Source organism: Aulonocara sp. 'chitande type north' Nkhata Bay, linkage group LG14, assembly GCF_057382095.1.
Source record: "Aulonocara sp. 'chitande type north' Nkhata Bay isolate Kocher_YH1m ecotype deep benthic linkage group LG14, A_spYH_male_GT1.1, whole genome shotgun sequence".
Lineage (NCBI taxonomy): Eukaryota > Metazoa > Chordata > Actinopteri > Cichliformes > Cichlidae > Aulonocara > Aulonocara sp. 'chitande type north' Nkhata Bay.
The window spans coordinates 11,631,191-11,653,661 of NC_141357.1; the positions used below are offsets into that span (position 1 = coordinate 11,631,191).

The window sequence follows — 22,471 nt, forward strand, 5'->3', positions numbered from 1 at the left end:
CTGAGGTTGTAGAGCTGCCTCTCAATCTTGTGTTCATTCATTGGACAAATTAGAATATGAGAATCGATCGGCCTCGGTTTGAGAACGACTCAGCAGCTTGTGGACAGCCACTGTTAGCTGATGTGATCAATGTCTTTGTGCAGCTTCCTCCGGGCAAACATTCAACTGTCTGAGCAAGAGCATAAATTGCTTCAATTATGCTTTAGTCAGAAATGTATTTGCTGATATTTATTAATTAACTCTTTCTTCCTGCCTTCTTTCTTTTCCCATACGTGTGCTCGTTCCCAGGTTTAAAGCTAAGTTGTGGCTGTGTGAGTCCCACCCTCTTTCCCTGGCAGAACAAGTGGTGCCTATCATCGATCTCATGGCGATCTCGAACGCCCTGTTCGCTAAGCTGCGTGACTTCATCACTCTGCGTTTGCCGCCTGGCTTCCCTGTCAAGATTGGTGAGCACTGTGAGATTGAGACGCATGATGGGAGGGGGCTAAGATGTGTGCTGTTTAAATAAAGGGGGAGGGCGCAGTTATGGAAAGGTTGGAAAATGGACACACAGATTAATAGAAAGTTAAGACATGCAGAGAAAGGGTGTAAAGAAATGACCAAATTACTTATAAGATGTATCAATCATAAAAACAGAATAACTGATATAAAGGACATGTGTGTTATTGGAGGATGGGGTGAAATTTCTCTCCTCTCCTTACAGAGATCCCTCTCTACCACATCCTGAATGCCAGGATCACCTTTAGTAACCTGAATGGCTGTGAGGAGGGAGCCGGTGTCCGTGCTGACAACGAGGTGGTGGTGGAGGGCGAAAGACAGAGGGACACCCCGAGGACAGACACCCCTTCTCCGGGCAGCGACTCGTCCAGCGTCTCCAGCTCTAGTTCCACCAGTAAGCGCCTCAGCTGTAGAATGTCTGTAGAAGCTTTTTCTTTTACCGCTCCACAAAAAAATGTTATATTCTTTTTAAACATCAGTGTAATTTATTATATGTATATTTTGTGTTAATAATGTAAGTCTGCAAAATATTGTCACCAAATCGTTGAACTAAATTGAGCCGAGTACACCACATGCCCCCTTTTAGACACACCCCTGCGTGGGACATGTAATCCTGCAGCAAGTTATCAGATTTGAAGATCATAACAAACTGTAGTCATTGGTTTATCTGCATAGAGACATATTTTACGTTAATGTCTGTAGCTTTATTGGACAGCATATAAACTGGATGTAACTACCATGACGTAATTCTCTGGAGTCTCCTTTAGATGTCTTCCAGATGAGCGTTTAGTTTTTAGTTAGTGACTGAGCCCATAAACTCATCAGGAAAGTGTTTGCAGTGGTCAGGGCACGAAGCTGTTTTCGCCCAGACTTCTATAGTAGTGGACGTTTTTGGGTTTTTTTGCAACCACAGCTGTTGCCATCTGGTGGCCTTTAGATAGAGTGCAGGTTTTCAGGCGTGTATGCATTGGCTTCATTGTTCCAACCCAGAAGCTGCATCTATCAGTTATACTGCTGCTGCGTAAGGCAAACAGCAGTGGTGACTAATACAGCCACACTCCTGACTTTGAACCTAAAAAAACATCCAGTCCAATGCATCTGACATAGAAACCGCCTGCCTTTACTTTGCTATTTCTGGCAATGGGATACAACACCTCTGACTAACCAGTGTTTGCTGGGTGTTAATTACAAATACTCTAATTATACACTTTGGAAATTTCAGCTAATACACATTACTGTGCAAATGTCTTGAGGCAATCCTCATGTCTTGATATGTTTCTAGGAAAATGGGAAGTAGGTGCAGCGATTTGCATGGACACGTGCACAAAAATAACAGAGTTTTTACAATTCCAACGAGCTTCAAAGTCAATATTTGCTGTGATCACCTTTATTCTTCAACACAGCCTGAACTCTCTTAGGAAGGTTTCTTCACATAGTCTTCAGGAATACTTCTCCAGGCTTCTTGTCGGACATTTAAAGCTCTTTTCTGTGAAGATGATCCCACACTCTCTCAGTAATGTTGAGGTCTGGGCTTTGGGACGCCAGTGCACGATCAACATTGTGTGTTTTTCTATCCAGGTATTTACTGCATTGGAAATGTGTTTGGGACCTTCATGCTGAAAAAAATGAAGCTATGCCAATCAAATGCTTTTTGAAAGAATCCCAACACCACTTAAATGAATCTCCAGATGATGACATCATGTTTTACAGATGGCTGTACCTCTTTCTCGATCTTCTTCAGACATACTGATGATGATTTGAAGCAAACATTTCAAATCTGGGTTCATCACTCCATAAGACCCGTTGCCACTGATGCTAAGTGTAATTTACCTCAGCCTTTTCTTCCCACTTACAACCACTGAGACCAGTCTCCTAGTAACAAAGTGTCTAATGTTACAATATAAAATTAGTTCTTATTGACTGTTATGTGAGACACAACACGGATTCATACTTTGAGTTTTTGAGTTTGAATGATTCATTGGTGAGTATTTAGTGGCTAATGTCTCTGAAAATAGTCAGGTGCAAAAGTACACTTTATTACAGGCTTTGGGTCAATAGACTGAGGTTTTGCCTCAATAGGTGACACATGTAAATCTGCAAATATGAAGTGTTTCCTGCCAGATTTGTCTGCTTTCTCCCAAACTTCTGCTGAGTGACAGGCTGACACTTGTAAATTTGTGCAATATCTGTTAATTCAAGGGTTTAAGTCTCCTCGTGCTTTCTTTTACTCAGAAAAAAAACCTCTTGTATTTTTCCGCTCCTCTCCTTTAGCCTCCTTTACTGCCAGATAACACTCCTTCCCATCTCTTGCCCTTTGCCTTCCCCCCCGTGTGCTGCAGTGTCCTGTCGAGCCAGCGAGATTCCCCCGTGTGTGTTTGAGGCCCCACCTGGATACACCATGCTAGGAGGCAAACAGAGAGACAGCATGAGGGAGGAGGAGGAGGATCTGCTGCAGTTTGCCATACAGCAGAGCCTTCTGGAGGCTGGCTCCGAATACGATCAGGTGGCTTCAATGTGAAACTCCTGCGAGATCATCTTTTCTCTTCTGCGGGGAGCTTAAATCAGTGCTTAACTGGCTATTAGCTAAATCAAACTGCTTCATATGTTTTGCTCAGGCTACACATGCACAGTTAGCAATGATCCAGATAGCATAGTCGTTTAAAAAGACTACAGCAGGGTTCCTATTTCTACTGAAGACTCTCAGTCTAGCTGGCTTTTATGACAGTTGGCGGTCATCATCAGGTTGGAAGCTAAGGTTAATGTTACACTTCATCATTTTTGATGGTGCTGTAAAGGTTGGGTGTATTCCCCGCATCCTATAAAGAGCAGCTGATTGTAGCCTACACATAGTGAATGAACCTGTGTCAGCATACTGGGAATGCTACACTGTGGATGAGCTGAACGTAGTTCTGTTTTAATCAAGCCCACAGACTAGCTAATGGATGACTTGGATGATGTTTAGGCAGTGCAGTTGCACGTTATGAAGTTCATAATTTATTAATTTATACAAAACAGTTCAATTTTTGATTCATATGGGACGCTCAAATTCATGTACCATAAATTCTTATTCTTTTCTGTCATTGGGTTGCCCAAATTGTACTAAAGGCTCAAAAAGTGTACCCTACACCTTTGCACCAGGAGTAGCTGGAACCATTGTTGTCCAGTACTGTGTGTTCAGAGATGCTCTTCTGTGGCCTTTGGTGCCGTTCAATCAGCTAGCTCAAAGCAGTCAGGCCATAAACGAGGCATTTTTACCAAAATCTCAGACCATTCTCTTTAAACAGCAGAGATGTTTTTGTGGGAAAATCCCAGCAGATGAGCAGTTTCTGACACGCTTAGACCAGCATGTCTCGCACCATCAACAATGACACATTTAAAGTTCCTTAAATCATCGTTCTTCCTCATTCTAATGCTCAATTTAAACTTCAGAGGATCATCTCGGCCGGGTCTGCCCAAATTCAGTCGCGGCCATGTAATCGGCTGATGAGACATTTGCATTAAGAAGCACTTGTGTGCATGTATATCTTTAGCAGCCTCTGAGGTGCATCTCTGCTGCAGAGATGCACCTCGCCAAACTGATGTTTTGCAATGTGTCTCGTTATGTGTTCCAAACATGTTAAATCTGATATGTCACACACAAATTCTGTGTCTGTTTAAACAGTAGACAGTGGAGATGCGGCTTTCCCATACTAATATGGTGCTGACGCGTTACTGTAATTAATGGCAGCGGAGTATGACATATCTGTGTGTATATTTCTATGAGCAGGCACAGGGAGCAAATGTGGAAAGTATTCTCCCTGCTTTTAAATTATACGGCGCAAATGGCAGCAATAAATTTAACCATAAGTCAAGCAAGACCAGACAAATATACGCAGTGAAGGAGGGAAAAAGTGAGCTGTTTTGAAAATAAAAAAACAATCAGTGCTGAAGTAAAATCAGTAAGTAGAATAAATTGGCTCTGATGTGTGGCGCACGCTGCCTGAGGATCGGCGCTGTTTAAAATCCCAGAGATCCTCGGTCCTGATAGCCCTTGGCCTTCTTCCAGACGTTACAGAAAGTGAGGTATAAATAGGCTCTGTGAGACAGGTCAGAGAACATCCTCTGAGTTTTCTTAGCTGAAATACACAAGGGGAAGGAGCAGAGGAGGCAAGGGCACGGTTGCAGCTTAGGCTTTGTGCTGCAGTTTGTGCTCTCGTCTCCAGCAGCCGTACCGAGCGCTTCCACCGCTGCGCCGCCGAGAAAGGTGACACTTTTAATTACTGCTCTAATACCAAAGCAGGACAGGTGTTAAAGGATCGTCCCGCCGACACGCTGTGTTTTACAGATTTAACTGCTGTACAAATCTAGCTTACACGGTATCCTGTCATCTTCTAAAAAACAGCTTTTGTTCACAGCTTCCATATATTTCTGTGACAGTGTGAAGCTGAATTTGAAACTTGAACGTCTATATTTAACAAGTGCTTCTCATCTTTATTAATCACTGGTAGCATTAAAACTGTACGTGGACTTGAGTAGGACCGCAGCCAGGATCGATCATTTAGTTTACGACCAAGGCCGCTGGCTCCGTCTCTACCATACGTTAACAGGAAGCTGCCTACAGGGAACGAGGATGCGTTTGTTTTGCATGCACCGCTTCCTGCAGCGCTCCTTCACTGACTTCCTGTGCCGCCTTCTCTTTTGTGTGCCCAGGTGACCATCTGGGAGGCGCTGACCAACAGCAAGCCGGGGACTCACCCTCTGTCCTGCGACCCGAGTCGTGTCGAGAGGTCAGAATGAAAGCCTTTGTTTTATTTTGGGGGATTTTTAATGACTCCCACGTGTTTGAGTTAAAGCTCTTTGTTATTGGGGACTTTGTTAGAAAGTCTGATAAAAGCGTCAGTGAATGAAAGAGAGCGGGACTTTCGTTGTCAGCAGCGAGGGGAAAAAAGCCCCCGCATAAATCTCCTTGAGTGCCAGGATGAAGGCGATTATATCCTGCCATCCCTCCACCGCATTGTCTCTGACTTCCTCTCAGCTCTCTTATGTGTTGTTAATCTTCAGTGTCTCGCACTCCTCTGTGAATTTTTTTTTCCTGTGGTTCTTTCCTCCCATACTTGACTCACATCCTGTATTCCTGTCCCATTCCTTGCTCTATTCTCTTATCCATCCTGCTATTCTCCCCCTCTCCTATCTGCTATCTGAGCTCCAGTGTGTGTGTGTGTGTGTGTGTGTGTGTGTGTGTGTGTGTGTGTGTGTGTGTGTGTGTGTGTGTGTGTGTTTGCAGAGAGGGGGTGTTGGTGGGAGGATGAGAGAGTTGAGAGAGTTTCCTGCTTTCTCAGTTGACAGTGCTGTAGTTGACTTTAGCCTCTGTTATCTTTAGACAGTGTTTCTCTCTGGGTGCATTCCCTGTTTGCAGATGGCTGGTTGGATTCACAGACTGTCCTATCCTCTTCGTCACTGCCTCCTCCCCAAGTCTTGCCATAGCAGTGTTTACTCGAGCCAAAGTTCTAACCTGAGGGGAAAGTGTTGGACCTATAGACCGACACCAAGAGAAAGTTGCAAAGCTGTAAAAATAAGAACAGAATGCAATCTCATAAACCCAAATATTACTGTAGAACACAGAAAATATGTCAGATATGGAAAAATAAGCTAACATCTCAGCAGAGTGGAGGCAGATTGGCTCAGTGGAAGCAGGACTGATCACTAGAGCAGTGCTGTCGGCATCGAGTTTGACAGCGTGGGAAAGAGGAAGTGATGTAAATAACAGACCAGCAGTCAGACACCCAGGAAAGCAGGCGGATCGTCCTTGATGAACTTAAGCATAAGTTTGATTTCTAAATGCAGTGCTGCCCGAGGGCCCAAAATCATGGGCCAGTACTGCTTTTCTGCCTTATCCAGAATTTTGGCAAATTGGTGAACGTCTTTACTCATGAGAAACGCTGCCTGTCTTTTTCTACCCAGTTAAACTAATCAGTTGCAAAATGTCCCTCCAGCTGTTTCTTTTTAGCATCACTTAACGTTTTTGAGATGTGTTGCTGTGGGGCATCAAGTCCCACATGAGCTAATACTTTTCTAAAGCAGTAAAATGTTTAACCGTTTGGCATGTTTTCTGTGTTCCACTATAAATAAAGTTAGTGTCTATGAGATTTTCACGTCAGAGTCCCAAATTGTATTTTATTTGATGCATTTTTTTGGCATTGGGGTTGCAGAGAGAAATGCTTGGCTATTGTGTGTAGTGTCCTCAGAATGACTTAGCTGGGAAAAAAAAGACAGTGACAGCTTAAATGCTTGACTCCAGGGTTTCTGTGTCCATCTTTTATATACAGTCTGTGGTAAAAACAGTTTTGGTTTTTTTTAGTATTTCGTGATAGAACCGAGCACAGTTATGGGAACGCATGTCTCGCTGTGTCTCTTCTGAAGCCTTTGTCGCACCTTGTTTTTAAATAAAGCGTTTACTAAGACTCCACAATGTAGTCTGCAGCTAATTTGAGTCGATAATAGCTTTCTCCCACCGTTCATCAAATCTGCAGAATGACAGACGGTAATAAATGGAATCAGGACGAGACAGATCCAGGTTTAAGGTCCGGTGAAGCGTTAGATTAAAAGACAAAGCAAAGTGTCACGATGGAAAGATAAACAGCAATCAGAGGAGATTCTCATAACCTGGCAACCCAGACCTCATTCATTATTCATGCATTGACTCACAGTGAAACCATTACTGACTTATCCTTATTATGAATGATGCCTACTGTGTGCCCACTGAGGAGGTTTTTAAACCCGTGTTTCCTCGCCCCTGTACGCAGCACCCCCCAGCACAAGCCCCGCCCCCCCACCAGCCTTTGCTCCACCCCCTCCAAGAAGAAGCCGACCACCTGCAGCTATGACGAGCAGCTGCGTATCGCCATGGAGATCTCAGCCCGGGAGCAGCAGGAGGCAGAGCTTCGGCAGCAGCAGGAGGAGGAGGAGCTGCAGCGCATCATCCAGCTGTCACTCATGGAGAAATGAGCCCCTCACCCCACACCCTCCCTCTGAACCAGGCGGTCCTGCCAGGGTGGGGGGTTTGGACTGAGGGGAGGTGGGTGGAAAAGGGCAGGTGTCCGCTTAAAATCTTGGAAATTTAAAAAGAAAACCATCTTAGAGGTAACATCTGACCTGGCCGTCCCTCCCCTCGCCTCAGCCAGACCCTTTTCCCATGAAGCCATGAGGTGGTTGCGTCTGCCCGGCTTCACAAAGCCAGAGACGGACGCACGCCTGGTCTCTCTTCTGCCACATTGGCACTTTCTCAACAAGTGCCAGTTTACAACCAACGACACATCCGGTACAGTTTAACAGGAACTCCGTCTCGAATTAATGATTTCTTGGGGGGTGTTTTGCAAGGGTGCGTGTTTGTCTGTGCGTGTGTGTGTGTGTGCGTTTAAAACAAACCAGCTCAACGCACAGAAGGTCAATAAGGTCAACTAAACAGTTCCCCTAAATGTAGTGTGTCAGGCCAACTCACTGCTCCAGCACCTAATGCACACTCACCCCACGCTCCCGTCACCACTGAGCGCGTGTGGTTTTCAGTTCTGACTGCATCGAAGAGCGCAGCGGCGTGGAGAACGCCTTCCTCATTTGAAGGCCGATAAATAATCAGACTTCCTCAGTTTTTAATGAAAATTTTTAAAATGATGGACTAATGTGTTTCTTCTTCTTCTCTTTTTTTTTTTTTTTTTGATTTGCACAAAATCCAGATGTACTGTACTTGTGGGTGAAGCACATATATGACTGTTAATGGATGTTTGAGTTTGAGCACAAAGTTTAAAACAAAAAAAGAAACCCAGGCCGGGGTCTAGTTTTAAACCCTGACGCCGGGCTTTGCAAGGAGCACAGTAATGATGAGACTCCCAGATGAACACTAGGTGTGTACTAACTATACTGTATGTGAAGTAGAGCATTTATTAATAAAAACAGTAACAGGAATAAAGGTTTGTATGTGGATCGTGGGTTAGAGAAGAGTTTTCTCTGTAAATTTGCTTTTTCTCACCTTACATGAGCTGATGGTTGTTTGTTTTTGTTTTTTTGTGAGTGTGTTTCTGTGCATTATAATATTTCAGCATGGTCTGCACCCAATGAAAGGGGTGGGGGTCTTTTGTGACCTACGGCAAGTTTCACTGAGCAAAAGTTTTTTTAAAAGCTGAAAACTAAAATCCAGTGTAAAATCACCCCTCAAATTTTTTCTTAGAAATTGGCAGGGTGCAAATGTAGATGAGCTCTGAGGGACTTGTTTTGTTTTTGTGTGGAGGATGACGAGAGCAGGGACACCTTATGCTCTGTTTTTTTTTTTTAATTAAGTGAGAAATGTAAAACTTTCAGCATCAGCACAAACTGAGGATACCACCTTCTCTTTTCCTTCTGTAATTCATGGTTCTAAGCTTTCCCGGTTGGGTTAAGAAGTTAAAAAAATGCTCCTTTTGTTTTTTACTTTTTGAAAAAATGTTGCAAAACGTTAAAAAAAGCACGGTGTTTTCATGACGTATGCTGGGAAGTGAATTGACATGATTTAAATAAAGGAAAATCTTTTTTTTTTGGAGAGCAATGTAGAAATGTGTTATTTGATTTTTTTTTCCTTAAGCCTTTCAAATGCTCTGTAAATCCCTTCACCACCCCCCAAACCACACACACGCGCGCTACAGTTCTTCCACTGTTAAGTTCGTTTCCGTGGTCCTCTCCAGTGGAGGACAGTGACAAAAGCAATTTATTTCACACGAGATTGGGGAATGCTGCGGCGTCTGTCAGCACCAGAGAGAGCTCATCCGTTTTTAGCAGCTGCCACCTTCATCATCGTCCCTGTGACATGGATTCCCAGAGCTGAAGAAGTCTGATCCAACTGGGTTGTTTTTTTTTTGTTTTGTTTGGCTGAAGTTATTTTAGGCTTACAAGGGAGAAAAAAAGGGGAGCAGATTAGAGGCTGTAAAACCTCCAAGAAACAGCACTCAGGACAGAGAAAAAAAGGACGAACCAGCAGTGCGCATTATGAAAAATACCAGGACTGTGGAAGGTACCGAGCTGCAAGCCTATGTGAAACGAATTTGCAAAGAGCTGCTGATATAAGTCGCGTTCAGAGCATCAGTATGCAAAGAGGAAGGATGCCAATCTCAGCCTTTCTCCTCTTCTGCTCCACTGATTTTTATTCCCTCTCCTCATGATAAACACACACACACACACACATATTTTATTTGAAAATCCTTCTGCTGTGTCTGCTGAGGTGGATTTAATTGGTGAAAACGTCAGGGGATCTCAGCTTTTCCTCTTGATTCACTTAAACCACCAAAGAGTCTTTTGGTCTTCATATATGGAGCCTGTGAGTTTTGATGTCTTAGTTATCTCCAGCCTCTCTTTTTTTAAAAGCAGATTCAGTCCTTTAATGTCAGTCTGTGCCTCGTGTCTGCGTGTGGGTCTCTCAGCAGGGGCTCCGGTGGCCTACATCTCAGTATTTAATTACCCACATGAAACAGTAGGTAAAATGTCAGCCTGAAATAAGCTGCGCTGAACACTGATGGAGATCATTTCCCACTGGAGTTGGCACCGACGTGCTTAAAAGATCGGTTAGTTGTAGTTAAAAACGAGAGGTAAAATGTATTTCTATTAAGGATGTGCTTTTCAGTCATTCGAAAAGAGAAGCTTGGTAGTGGCAATACCCGATGTCATGAAATCCAGTTTTAGTGTGTGGATCAGCCTGTCCAGCAGGTGGCGGTATATTTAAAAGCTGGCCTCATTTCTTTGCCTTACATGGGAGTGGCTAAAAACAGAAAAACTAAGGAGTCACTACCGTTAAAACAAACTCACCACCTTTATTTACTGCTAAAGCAATTAAGTAATAATAATAATAATAATAAAAAACAAAAACAACATATCAGCTTTGTCCTGGTTTAATTAAAAATCTGAATAAAGACATGTCTGCCAGCTTTGAAAACAAAACCACAGAGACAAGTCTACTGAGAACAGTGCAAAACAACAATCCTCCCCGGGGTAAGAAACACGTCTCAAATTTTTTTTAAAAAGAAAAAGAGTCATCTAAACAGTAAAGTGCATGGTTTGAGAAACAAAAGCCCCTCTGGTTGGAGTTTTAGAAACTCTGAACAGGCAGCGAGGGTCACACTTAAAAAAAAAAAAAAAAAGGGGACACTGATATAAATGAGTGCATGAGCACCGTTCAGTCTTAGTTTGGACATTCATGACACTGTACAGACGAACCTGAACTCCAGTTCATACAAACATCCAGTGGTTTCCATGCAAATATATGCTCATCATTCATGTCTTGCATACTATACACATAACACCAGAGAACACACACAGGGGGTTACAGCTGACATTCATACACATCATGCGGTCTCTTTCACACACATAAGCGCAGCTTCAGTCGCATGTGTTCCAGTCTTGCTGATCTGAGGTTACATGGTGTTGTATAGCAGAGTGACGGCTCGCTGCTGCTTCTTCTCAGCGGAAGCTTTGCGAGAACGTCTTGACGAGTGTCCTCTCCCTGGCTGACGGGATGCAGGGACCGTGCTGTTGCTACTGCTGCTGTTCTCTGACTCCTCCCGTTCTCCTCTTTCCCCTCTGGTGGAGGGGGAGAGGCCGAGGGGTGGAGGGGATGTGTCATCACTGCACGAACCTGTTCTTTCAGAGCACGGCCTCTGAGCCAGCACTTTCTGCTTCTTCCATGTGTCGTCCGGGTGAGACTGGGGCGACGAGGGCGAGTCAGGCGAGTGCGACAGTGTTGCTCTGTTGTGCGTCCTCAGGTCCAAGCTGCTGAGGTCATGAGCCGACAGCTCCAGACAGTCCAGTTTAGCCAAGGAGGCCGATCTCTTCATGAGAGACGGGGGGGTGAGCCCCGCCTGGCGGATGCGCGCCTCTAGCTCTGTGGCTCTGTGCCACTCTGTTGGCTCCAACAAACTCCTCTGCTCCTGCCTCTCTAGGAGCTGCTGCCCCACTTTCAGAGCTGGAGGGCTCTCTTCAAAACTCACCCCTTTATAACTTTCTGGGTCTGTGTCCATGGCGTCTCTTGGCCCCTGAGGCTGCCCCAGTTCTTGTCCTCGACTGTCTGCCGTCTCGAGGGTGATGCCCTCGTGAAGAAAAGCCTGCAGCTCTCTCAGCGTCTGCTGAATCTTCTCCAGCTCCTGGCTGCCTCGGGCCAGCCTCTTCTGGGCAGCGCAGACGGGGCCGCAGCCCTCTTGCCTGACCCGAGAGCTTTCATCCGTGTCCGACTCCTGCAGCGTCACGCCATCCAGAGTCATTAGGTTCGAACAGTCCTGCAGGTTTTGGCTATGGAGCTGGCCCCGTCTGAGAGACTGGGCTGAGGTATCTTGAGATGATGCTGATAACTGCTCAGCAGAGGCCAGTGATGATGTCACTGTGTGGCTATCTGTGGATGTGTGCACACTGACAGGTATAGCACCAGAGACTTGGCTGATATCTGACTTTGGGGAACATGAAAGGTCTTGGAGGTCGCTTGTGCCTGAGAAATCGGGTCTTTTGTGTGACCCCGTGTGCTTCTCTTCATCTTTGGACGTAGCATTAGCAGAAACAGCCATGTTCTCTCCCTGAGTGATCCTTTGTTCTGCAGCATGCATGGGGGAGTGGAGCAGCACGTGTTCGGAGGATACGGACAGTATGACAGGAGGTTGTTCGCTGCTGGGCGAATGCAGCGGAGACCGCTGACATGCCACCATCTCCAGTTCCTGCTTCAGCTTCTGCTCCAGCTGCTTGGTGGCCCGCCGCACGGAGCCCGCCGGCCAGTCGCACAACAGTGTGGTGGGAGGCTGGGGGTGTGAAGGTGGAGTCGAAGAGGTGTGCGTGACTTCAGAAGACTCCCCCTCTTCCTGATGTTCCGGTCGGATGACCTGAGGACTGTGAGAGGATGGAGGGAGTGGAGAAGATGAGGAGGAGGAAGGAGTCTGAAGAGATGCGGCGGGGTGTGATATGGCTTCGATCTCAGTGACAATATGGCGGACTGATATTCCGTTGTCGTGGTGAGTGTGATGAATCCGGTCAGGACTGGTTTTGTCAGAGCTGTCATCAGACTCCTGAGAGACAAAGAGAGGATACAGACTTTATTAGCACAGCCATTGTGAGGCTTTTATTCCAAGCAATGACTTATTAGCTCAGTCCTGTTTACACTCTTTTATAATCCACATAATACTACTGACAACTCGTTATAGGAGGAGGTTTGGTCTTGATTATTCTCTCATTGTCCAGCAGGTGTCACTGTGATCAGCTCAATCTATCTGCTACCACACAGTCCTCACATTCACTCAGATTCCAGTTTACTTCCCTCTGATTAAAACTTTAAAATAAAACCGTGGATACTATTCAAAGTTCATTTAAATCTCCTAAATCAAAGGATTTGACCGAAATTTTTAAATTTTTCTCTTTACAGCTGATGATGATGACAAAGGTCACTCTGAAAAGTGGTCGTACAACTGAGATGCTATTAAAAAAAATAAATAAATAAAAATGAACAGAAAGAAGCAGCTGAATGAAACCTTACCTGACTCATCTCATTCCTCTGCTCCTCCTCGTCTTCGCTGACCTCTGTTTCTCTGTCAGTTGACAGAGACGTCCTTTGCTGTGCCTGCTCTGAAAGCGTCCGATGTCGGCCATCTTTGGCCAGCCCCAGAAACTTCTCCCGGGCGCTGAAGAAGTCGATGCTGTCCGTGCTGTGGGTCGATGACCCGTCTGCCTCACCGCGGGTATCCAACTCGCTCGGGTTGTTGTTGTTGTCGTCGCTGGGAGCGAAAGCCGAGATCGGAGGCGAGGAAGTGGGAGTCGCAGGGCTGAGCGGAGTGTGGCTGTTGTTCGTTAAATCAGACAATGATTGGTTGATCATGTCCGAGTCAGTGGATCCCAGAGTGAGAGGAGAGACTTCCTCTGAACTGCTTCTGTCGGGTAAGATGAGGAACAGCTCCTCTGGTTTGCCCACTGAGCAGGACAGATGTGTGGGAGTGTCCCTGTGAGCGCGCTGCAGTTCAGGGGTGGGAGGTAGGATGTGGAGCGATGGTGGTGGAAGTGGAAGAGCGACGGGCACAGTGATGGCCACGCTCGCCGAGCTGCCCTGCTTTTCCTCTGGGACCACGGTGGCTGCTCGGGGTCTGGGGAGGGGAAGCAGGCGGGGGTCTGCGCAATCTGATCTGACCTCCTGAACCAGCGAGTCACACACTCCGTTGGAGAGCGCGTGAGAGTCTTCGGGCTCGGGGTAGAGCGCCTGCAGCACGGCCACACCCAGGAAGTGATGCACAGACGGGGAGGAGGTGTTGTTATTGTGAGAGTCAGCGCGGTTCAAGGAGGGAGATGAAGGCTTCGAGTCCAAGCGATCTGATAGGTCGCTGTCACTGTGGGAACGCCATAGCTTATTATGCCTCTGTTTGCTGAAGAACAAGAGGGAGAGAAGAGTTCGTTAGCTCCAAATTCCTTCTAAGGAACTGTACATGTTTCTGCATGAGAGCACACCTTGCCAGCAGAATTCCCTGATACTCCTCCAGCTGCTTCATGAAGGAAGGGTTCGGCTTGGTGACGGCCCGTCTTTCCTTCACATAGTCAAAGGCGGTGTCCAGGTTCCAGCCATACTCCTTCATAGCGTAGGCTATCACTGTGGAAGCAGAGCGGCTCACGCCCATCTTACAGTGAACCAGACACTTGGCACCGGCTTTCCTAAAGTGGGAAGGGAAAGAGGAAGGGTTGAAGCACATGAACTAGTGAGAAAGAGGAGCTTAAACTGTGTGTGTGTGTGTGTGTGTGTGTAGAAGCCTACTTGGCTTTGGTGATGAACTTGTACGTGTCGTTCCAGTACTCCAACAGGTTGGTGGCCTCCTCGTCGTACACTCTGATGTTGTGGTATTCAAACATTCCTGGAAAAAAGTTGTCGATTTCCCGGGTCACATTCAGGATGTAGCGCACTCTGGAGGAGAGACGGGAGGAGGCGTGTCAGTGTGATCTCATGGATGTGACGATGATAAACGAGCTACTCGTTTCAATCGACTTTAACGAGAAAATTTATTTAATACATCAATTTTAATCTTAGCTTAAGTGACTGATCTCTTACCCACTGTTCTGCAGCTCCTCCAGGTTAGAAGCGTTCCACTCTGAACCCTATAAACAACACAGGTCCAGTCATTAACAGCACGCGCTAAGTTTTTATTTACAATTAGAAAGACAAAACAAGGTTAGATGCAGCTTTTTACTGAACCTCAAGTCTGACATGACAAACCTTCACAGGCTAATGGAATCAAAGCCCAATTGTCTCACCAGGAAGACGTGATCAAATATTTCCGTGGGGCTGTCCATCTGTCCCAGGATCACAATCATCTCATTGTCTATGAACTCTTTAAACTCCCTCAGGTTGCACACCATCTGGATCTCCAGCTCTGTTCGGATCTGTGAAAGTTCAGGCAAACAATAAATGGTCTGATGACAGCTGATAACAGCAGCAGGGAAACGCAGAAAATCAGGGCATAAGTACATCTTTACAAGTAATAAAACCACAGACTGTACATAAAAGATGACTGCAGCCTCTGCGTCTGAAAAGTGAAGCCAGTGGCGTAAACATGCATTCTTTCTCACGACCATCGTGAGGAGACATCTGGGCTGCAAAAGGAAGTCTGAATCAAGCTTTTCAGAAAATGACCCTGTCGCTCTTGATTTATGACCTCTGTAAACACTTTAGTGATGAGTGTATAGCCCCAGTGTCTAGTTTCAATTCTAATTTAAATTTAAGTTACTTTGCACAGAAAGGCCCCTCTCCTGAAACCAGTTTCCAGTTTGGATTTGGGAGACAGACACCATCTCTACTTTTAAGATTAGGCTTAAAACGTTCCTTTTTGCTAAAGCAATTGGTTAGGTGGTTAGGATTCAGGTGACCCTGAATCCTCTCTCTTCTACAGTATGTCCTTTTATCCTGTCTTTCTCCCCTCACTCGCCATCCGGTCGCAGCAGATGGCCCCGCCCCTCCCCGAGCCTGGTTCTGCCAGAAGTTTCTTCCTGTTAAAAGGGAGTTTTTTCTTCCCACTGTTGCCAAAGTGCTTGCTCATTGGGGGTCATATGATTGTTAGTTTTTCTCTGTATGTATTACTGTAGGGTCCACCTTAAAATATAAAGAGCCTTGAGGCGACTGTTGTTGTGATTGGTTGCTATATAAATAAAACTTAATTAAATTGAAAACGGACAAATGACACATGACTGAGGACGCCAATGTTTACGTTGTGTAGACAGCTGGTTTGAAAGAGGAGAGAAGGAGGCCATCTACACAAGGCCATCTGTTCACTTCACAAGCCATGAGAGATGTCATGGTGACTATATCCACCTTTAATGTGCAGTCTATAGTTAACACCTACATCTAAGCACCAAATGTAAATTTCACTGTCCCCTCACCTCCTTTGAGGTGACGTTCTCCAGGTCCTTCTGCATCATTATCTCTCTGAGGCGCGTCTTGATCAGCCGTTCTGTGCGCTCCCTTTCTGTGGGCCTGCACATAAAACACACAAAGACCTCCATTTAAAAACAACTTTAACACTTGGCCAAAGTAAAAAAAATAAATAAATAAAAAAATTCACTTTGAAGAGAGCCACCTTCACAGCTGCATTACATTCATGTTCACTTTTACGCAAGTCTCAATGACATTACTTCCACCAGAGAACTACGGCTTTGTTTTGTGCTCCCGTTTGAGTTTGTGCTCTCAGATTTTCTGTTCCCCTCTCCAGTTTCTCAGAATTAGACAAAGTCCCCTTGTAGGATCTGCTTCTTGTTGTGCCGCGCTGTGTTCCTAAGTGTTCTGGCTGGGGGCCTTTCCGACGTCACACCGACGATACCAACAAGTGGCCTAATTGCCTCTCTGGAGAGAAGAGCTCAGTTTGTCTGTGAACGACTTCTTCTAACATTTTTTCTTTTGTTTTTTGCTTCAAACTGATTCCGGACATCAGCACACAGCAGTGTGGGTCAGCAGCTACAAAAAGGGGAAGTACAGTGACCACAGGTGTGTGACACTGCACAGATGAAAGCATCATCTGTGTTGGAAATGAGGTAGGAGCTCAACCCTGAACATTTCCCTGACCTCATGAGAACGAGTTGAGTGGAACGAGGGTTGAGTGAGAAAACAACAACAACAAAAACTGACACGGGTTATTTACTGACATGCAGTAACACTTTTACCTCACAACAAGCCTCCACTTGTCTGCAGACGGCCTGAGGGAGGGAAGCCTAGTCAGGCAAAAACACAGACTACACGAGGGCAAATGACGACATAAGGACCGGAGCTAATGAGTAAATGAATAATGGAAATTTTACGCAGCTTCCCTGAATTGCTTGCAGGTAGATAAGATTATTTTTAGTGTTGGGGCGGGGGAAAGCCATGTCAACAAACACTGACATGTCACGAGGCTTTAGCAGCCTCCCTGTCCGGGAAAACCAACAGGAACTTTCTGTGTTTGGCTGTAAGGGGCAGAGCCAAATCATTCCGAGAGAGACTGTGCGTGTCTGTGTGTGCGAAGTGTTTAAACGTATGGTTTGAAGTGGCTTTTTTTCTGCCCGAACTGTTCCTCATCATTTCCTCAAGTAGCCCCCGTCTTTGTGCTCACCACCTGCTCCTGTCTGTTTTTCTGCGACTCTACTTACCTATGGGTTTATCTGGACTCTACTTTTCCATAAGTAAATCAAGACAGCTAAAGCCTTGGCTATTTTAGACTCCAGAAGACCCCCAAAGAGAGAGAGTGTGTGTGTGTGTGCGTGAGGGGAGAGAGGCAGACAGTCTAAATAGGTAGCAGAGCATGTGACGAAGGAGCAGGGAGGGGAATTTCCCTGGTATCAGTGAAGACAAATCTATTGAAGTCACTGCTTGTATTTTATTATGTTTCCATGTAAATATGTTGATAAGGCAGCGTTATTCATCATGTTGTGAACACGTTAATGATTAGGCACCTTTGTAAACATCAGCGCTTCAGGCTTTTGTTTTGGTCTGTTGTTTTTGCCTCTCCTGGAAGGTTAGAGAGGGCACGTGGCCTCATTCCAGAGTCCATGGATCTGCAGACTGCAATATTTTAGTTTGGGGATGTAGCAACACTTGTTATGCTTGTTAGGCAATGCTGTTAGGAAGATGCGACTGCAACATATTTTTAACTTTTCACAGAAACAGCCACGGTGAAGGTGAATTTGTGATGAAACTGTGTACGACTGTGTGAGCAGTTACTGCTGTGAATTTCTGGGGAGCAGCGTGTTTACCCTCTAGTCTATGTCATGTGCATGTGTGCACATCAGGCGCAGGGTTTATGCCACACAATTCTCAAAGTGGTTTGCAGTGCTTCTCTGAAAAACCCTTTCCTTAATGTGGCCATCCTAATCTACTCACAGGTCTGTGAAGAGGACGGGTGAATTGGCACGGTGCGATTCGACATCCTGCATGGCGTTCCATTCGTTGATACACAACTGGCTGGATGAGACTCTGCTCTGGTAGTAGCTGACCCAGGTCAGGAACAGGCTGCCTGGGTAGTAGTTGTGGCAGCGAGCCACCTCGCAAGCTTTGTGGAGCGACTGGAGGGCTGACCTGAGGGCAGACAGTTGAAAGCAAGGAGATTTTTCACATGAGCAAATGTCACTGGGAGGAATGAAAAGTGCAGAAAGGAATTTGGACTTATAAAGAGTAAAAGTTATGTGAGAGTGAAAATAAAAAGGATGGATGTGTGAAGAATGAATAAAAACATGTGAGAACTAAACAACAGGGCATAGGTTGAAGCTATAAAGAGGCATAACACGATCATACTCAAAGGAGGAAGTCAGTCGGGGACAACAAAATAAAGATATGAAGAGGCGGTTCTGACACGTGAGAGGGATTGAAAGCAAAAACATGATAAGACAACAAATGAAAAGATAAGAAAAAGTGAGGAAAAAACAGTCTGGAGGTCAAAGTTAAGGGTGGAGCACAATGGACACATTGTTTGCAGGCCAACAGCTTCACACGGCTGTCATTCTGGTGGAATAAATAAAGGTTGCTCACCACATGGCCTGGACAGACACTGGTTTGAAGACGTGAACCCTGTTGACTGTCGACACACTAAAGCCACTGTGGAGATGCAAAGAGACAGGTTAGAAAACACAAAGCTCACAAACAAGTAAACAAAGTCATCAGAGCAGTCGGGCAGCTGCCCCAGGGAGCAGTAAGAGGAAGCAGGGAGTAGGTGTGGCGTCATACCCATCTCCATCCAAGTGGATCATAGTGTCGCTCCAGAGAGGGAGAACCAGACCCACCGTGCAGCAGCTGCCAGAGAAGATCGACAAGGTAAAGACAGTGAAACAAGATGCACTGGTTTGCTTACTTTATCCTTTAGCTGAAAAAACTTTCACTGATTTATTGAATTTCTCTGACTGTGTCAACTACACCACAGTTACAGTATGAGGACGATCCAATTCAAGAAGAAAAAAGAAATCTGCATAGCAAAAACATAAATTCTTGAGTTATTATAAAACTACAATAAGACAGAGAAGGTGTACCTATCAGAGGAGACAAAGTCCATGCCGAGCACGATGCTCTCCTCTGTGTCCTGTCTACCATTGGTGGAAACCACCACCATGTAGCGGGTTACCTGAGGGCAGGCGCTCTCCAGACGCACAGCCTGCAAGAAAAGAAGGACAGGGGCAAACTGTAGAATCACCTGTGTAATGTCTTTGACTCTTTACAGCCCTGGAAATCAACCCTTTATCATTCAAGGGCCTATAGATACTTTATACCACAAGACTGGCATTTAAAACTCTGGATAGTGAATATGAGATATGCAGGGACAACCTAAGGTGGTTTTAACCAGTCCTTTTTTTAAAAATCCCTCTCTCATAAGCCCTTTTCATTAAACATGCAGCAGGGACATCAGGGGAAAGGCGAGCACACTTATAGTACACTTAGAGTTCTGCAAGGTTCATGTGAGGGTGTTGTTGTTGGCACAGCTGGAAGAGCTGAGACTTCCTTTGCCTCATAACTGTTTATGTTTTCAAAAGTCAATCCATGTTTCAGTTCTTAAGACCTTAATCAGATGCTCTGGAATATGCTCTCTGATCACAGGACCACACACAACTGACCTTTGTAATTATATTTATTTATGTGTGCTTGTTACTAACCAGTCTGATTGTGTCTTCTGGGCGCAGCACAGTGAACATGGTCTGAAGATGCTTCTGGAGGTCACCTGGACAAAAACATTTTCAAAGTATGAGACGACATCAGATAGAAAGTGTCATTTCCCGTGTGGATCCGTTTTGTCTGTGACTTATTAAGATGTTTTTGGGGTTTTTTTTTCCTATCCAGCAAACAAGCTCACCACTGCTGAGCTTATCTGCTCTGTTGTGAAACAGCTTGACAGAAATTAACGCCAGCCGTGACCCATGATGCTGTAGAGGAATGTCCATTTGAAGACATACTGTGCTCTTTAATCTCAAGTTTTTCCACAGAGTTCATTTGTGAGGTTTGGGGTGAAAAAGGGAGTAAGAGGAAGTTTTGGGAGATGGTGCAGCTGCTGTTTGTGTGGGCGCTGTAAGTATGAGGGTTTACCTGTGTGTTTGTTCCTGCGCTGGCTGATTCGAGGTGCGGAGTTCTGCGTGGGACTGTTACCCCTGGGAAGGAAGAGGGCTGCACCTTTAACTGTGAGGAAGCTCTCACTGATACTGGAAGAGAAGAGAAAATGAAGCATGAATAGAAGCCTAAAAAGCAAACTTATCTAATCATAACTGGTATTTTTTTGCGTAACTTAATTTGAAATCGCTTCCTTCCACATGCCGACCCCGGATGCCCATAACAGGCACAAGACGGGGACACGGACTAGTAGAGCGTTGTCGTGCCCTTGTGTCGCCGTCACAATGCCCCATTCAGCTCGCCTCTGGTCTGCAGGCTCCCCAGATCAGAGCTCACAGACCGATGCGAACAAAACAACATCCAAGCCCCGATGTGAACTCAGAACACAATGTTCTCTGGTCCTCCACACAGCTGGATTACACACACAAGACTTACTCACACTAACAGCTGCCAGGAGGGAGGGATAGGGGGAACTGAGGGGGACCGGGGGTCCGAGAGGGAAGATGGAACGAGTCCCCCTCCTACACAATGTTTTAGCTGCGATAAGAGTTGGCCAGCGCACAATACTTCAATCCAAAGCAGGCCTAGTTAAACGGGCTTTTTGCTCCCTTTGAGACACTTAATCTTATTAACTGTGACTGAGGTCACTGCATTGAGGAGGAAGATGCATTATAAACTGAGGCCAATGTTTTAACTGGATACCAGTTAAAGTGTCGTGCTTGCATGTATGATTGACCAGGTGTATGTTTAGTGTACGGAGGTACACTAACCTCACAAGATAGCTAGAAAACAAGTTAAAACATCTACTCCTGCAGCAGCTAATGATAACCATGCGATCATTAAAGCATAACTTTAATGATGCTAAGCGAGAAGTCTACCACTTGGCCAGCCGGGCGCTCGGCTGCTAGTGTTTCATGAGTGGATACAGAGAGAAAGAAAAGAAAAAAGAAAAGTACTGCTGCTATGAAAATTATGCTCTTAACAAATATAATTAATATATAATTAAGTAACTCTTCCAGCCCAAGGAGAAATGCATCATTATAACAAAAACACATCGGCTGTATTCACTTTGCAGGTTTTGCCAAAAATGACACCACAAGTCAAGCTGGCAAGAATGCAGCCGGTGTAGAAACAGATGTGCGTGCAGCCACAATGATCCTAATCAGCAAAACGTGAGTCTTAAAAGTTAAACACATTCTTAAGGAAGATCCTTTTCTGACTTTTTTTAAAAGATGCAGTAAATAAACATCAGTTCAAAAAAGAAATAGAAAAAAAACAAAAACAAAACCACTGCAGATACAAATAGTTAGTAGAGGAAACACTCTTCCAAGCAGTCGTCCAACCTGTTCTGCTCAAAACAAGGGCGGCTTTTAGCTGGCAGCTAAAACAAGGAACTGACGCGATAAAGATCACTGGGATTAATGAATGTGAGGTGATGACATCAAATCTCTGAGGTCAAACAATCAGGTATTTGACTGATATGTTTATTTTGATGCTACCCTAGTGTGCCGCGAGCATATTTTAGCTTTAGCAGCAGGCTTACACTCAATGAACCCAACTTGGAGTTCATCAAGTTCTACAGTTTCACACTCAAAACAGCAAAAAAAGTCCAGTGCTGTCTGTCATTTAGTCTTCCTGTCATCCCCCCTCTTGTCTGTAACTTCATCTCTCTATCCTCCCCGCCATCCAACTGCCCTTCCTGAGTTTTGCTGAGACCATAGATATGGAGAATCAGGAGACAACGCAGAGGAAAAAAACAAAAAAAAGACTGACTTGTGCTGGGCTCATTTCCCATAACCCACCCACCCTTGAACCAGCTGTTTCCTCTTACTCCCCCCCCCCCCTCTTTTTTTTCTGTTTTCTGCATTTCACACAACTTTGTCCTACTTTTAAGTTTCTGTCATTCTCCTCAGTTCCTGCTGCATCATGCCCCACTTACACTTGTGAGTTTCCTATGTGCTGTACTTGGAAATGACTGTGTACAGCAGCGCTACTGTACAATGTCATGTAATGCAACACTGCTACTCTTCCCGAGAACCTGGTGTGGAGGGTCACGCGCGTGCGAGCAAACGCGCACTTGTATTCCTGCGCACAGACACACAGAGAGAGTAATGTAAGCCCCATGCTTTGAAAGGTGGGGGGCTGTGAATGACTCTCATATACAGCTTCTAAAAATACAGTAGTCCTTTAAAAGTCTCAGCAGTCGATGAACTGTACATAGAAGCTTCTCTTTGATGCTGCAGAGGGTTCACACTGAAGCTTGCGTGTGCTGCTGTAATACTGTACTCAGGCTAGTGCTGGATGAATACAAACGAGTAAAGCCAGTTAGAAGCACAGAATATCATCACCCAGAGGAATCTCACCAGGGTTGCATCGAATGATCAAGAGATTGATTATTTTGTTTAAAAAGAAGAGTTT

General features: G+C 45.3%; 2 protein-coding genes across 7 annotated transcripts in view; one reads left to right on the forward strand and one right to left on the reverse strand.

The window, feature by feature from the left end:
- The window catches only part of ankrd13b (ankyrin repeat domain 13B), a 46,180-nt gene extending 37,132 nt beyond the window's left edge, over positions 1–9,048 (forward strand). For 4 of the 5 annotated variants that reach the window (XM_086260931.1, XM_086260933.1, XM_086260934.1 and 1 more), the window contains 5 exons: positions 289–446; positions 704–892; positions 2,838–3,001; positions 5,188–5,264; positions 7,281–9,048. In XM_086260931.1, coding sequence (XP_086117057.1) covers positions 289–446; positions 704–892; positions 2,838–3,001; positions 5,188–5,264; positions 7,281–7,482 — 790 coding nt within the window. In that variant the 3' untranslated portion in view covers positions 7,483–9,048. The remainder of the gene's footprint in view (positions 1–288; positions 447–703; positions 893–2,837; positions 3,002–5,187; positions 5,265–7,280) is intronic. The other variant, XM_086260935.1, reaches the window with a different exon arrangement.
- Positions 9,049–10,369: 1,321 nt separating this feature from the next.
- Positions 10,370–22,471, reverse strand: part of ssh2a (slingshot protein phosphatase 2a) — a 31,251-nt gene continuing 19,149 nt past the window's right edge. For both annotated transcript variants that reach the window (XM_086260924.1, XM_086260923.1), the window contains 13 exons: positions 20,033–20,145; positions 19,606–19,670; positions 18,988–19,109; positions 18,689–18,754; positions 18,494–18,559; positions 17,849–18,043; positions 15,880–15,973; positions 14,758–14,886; positions 14,555–14,601; positions 14,264–14,410; positions 13,963–14,163; positions 13,004–13,880; positions 10,370–12,539 (listed from right to left, as the gene is read on the reverse strand). In XM_086260924.1, coding sequence (XP_086117050.1) covers positions 10,908–12,539; positions 13,004–13,880; positions 13,963–14,163; positions 14,264–14,410; positions 14,555–14,601; positions 14,758–14,886; positions 15,880–15,973; positions 17,849–18,043; positions 18,494–18,559; positions 18,689–18,754; positions 18,988–19,109; positions 19,606–19,670; positions 20,033–20,145 — 3,754 coding nt within the window. In that variant the 3' untranslated portion in view covers positions 10,370–10,907. The remainder of the gene's footprint in view (positions 12,540–13,003; positions 13,881–13,962; positions 14,164–14,263; positions 14,411–14,554; positions 14,602–14,757; positions 14,887–15,879; positions 15,974–17,848; positions 18,044–18,493; positions 18,560–18,688; positions 18,755–18,987; positions 19,110–19,605; positions 19,671–20,032; positions 20,146–22,471) is intronic.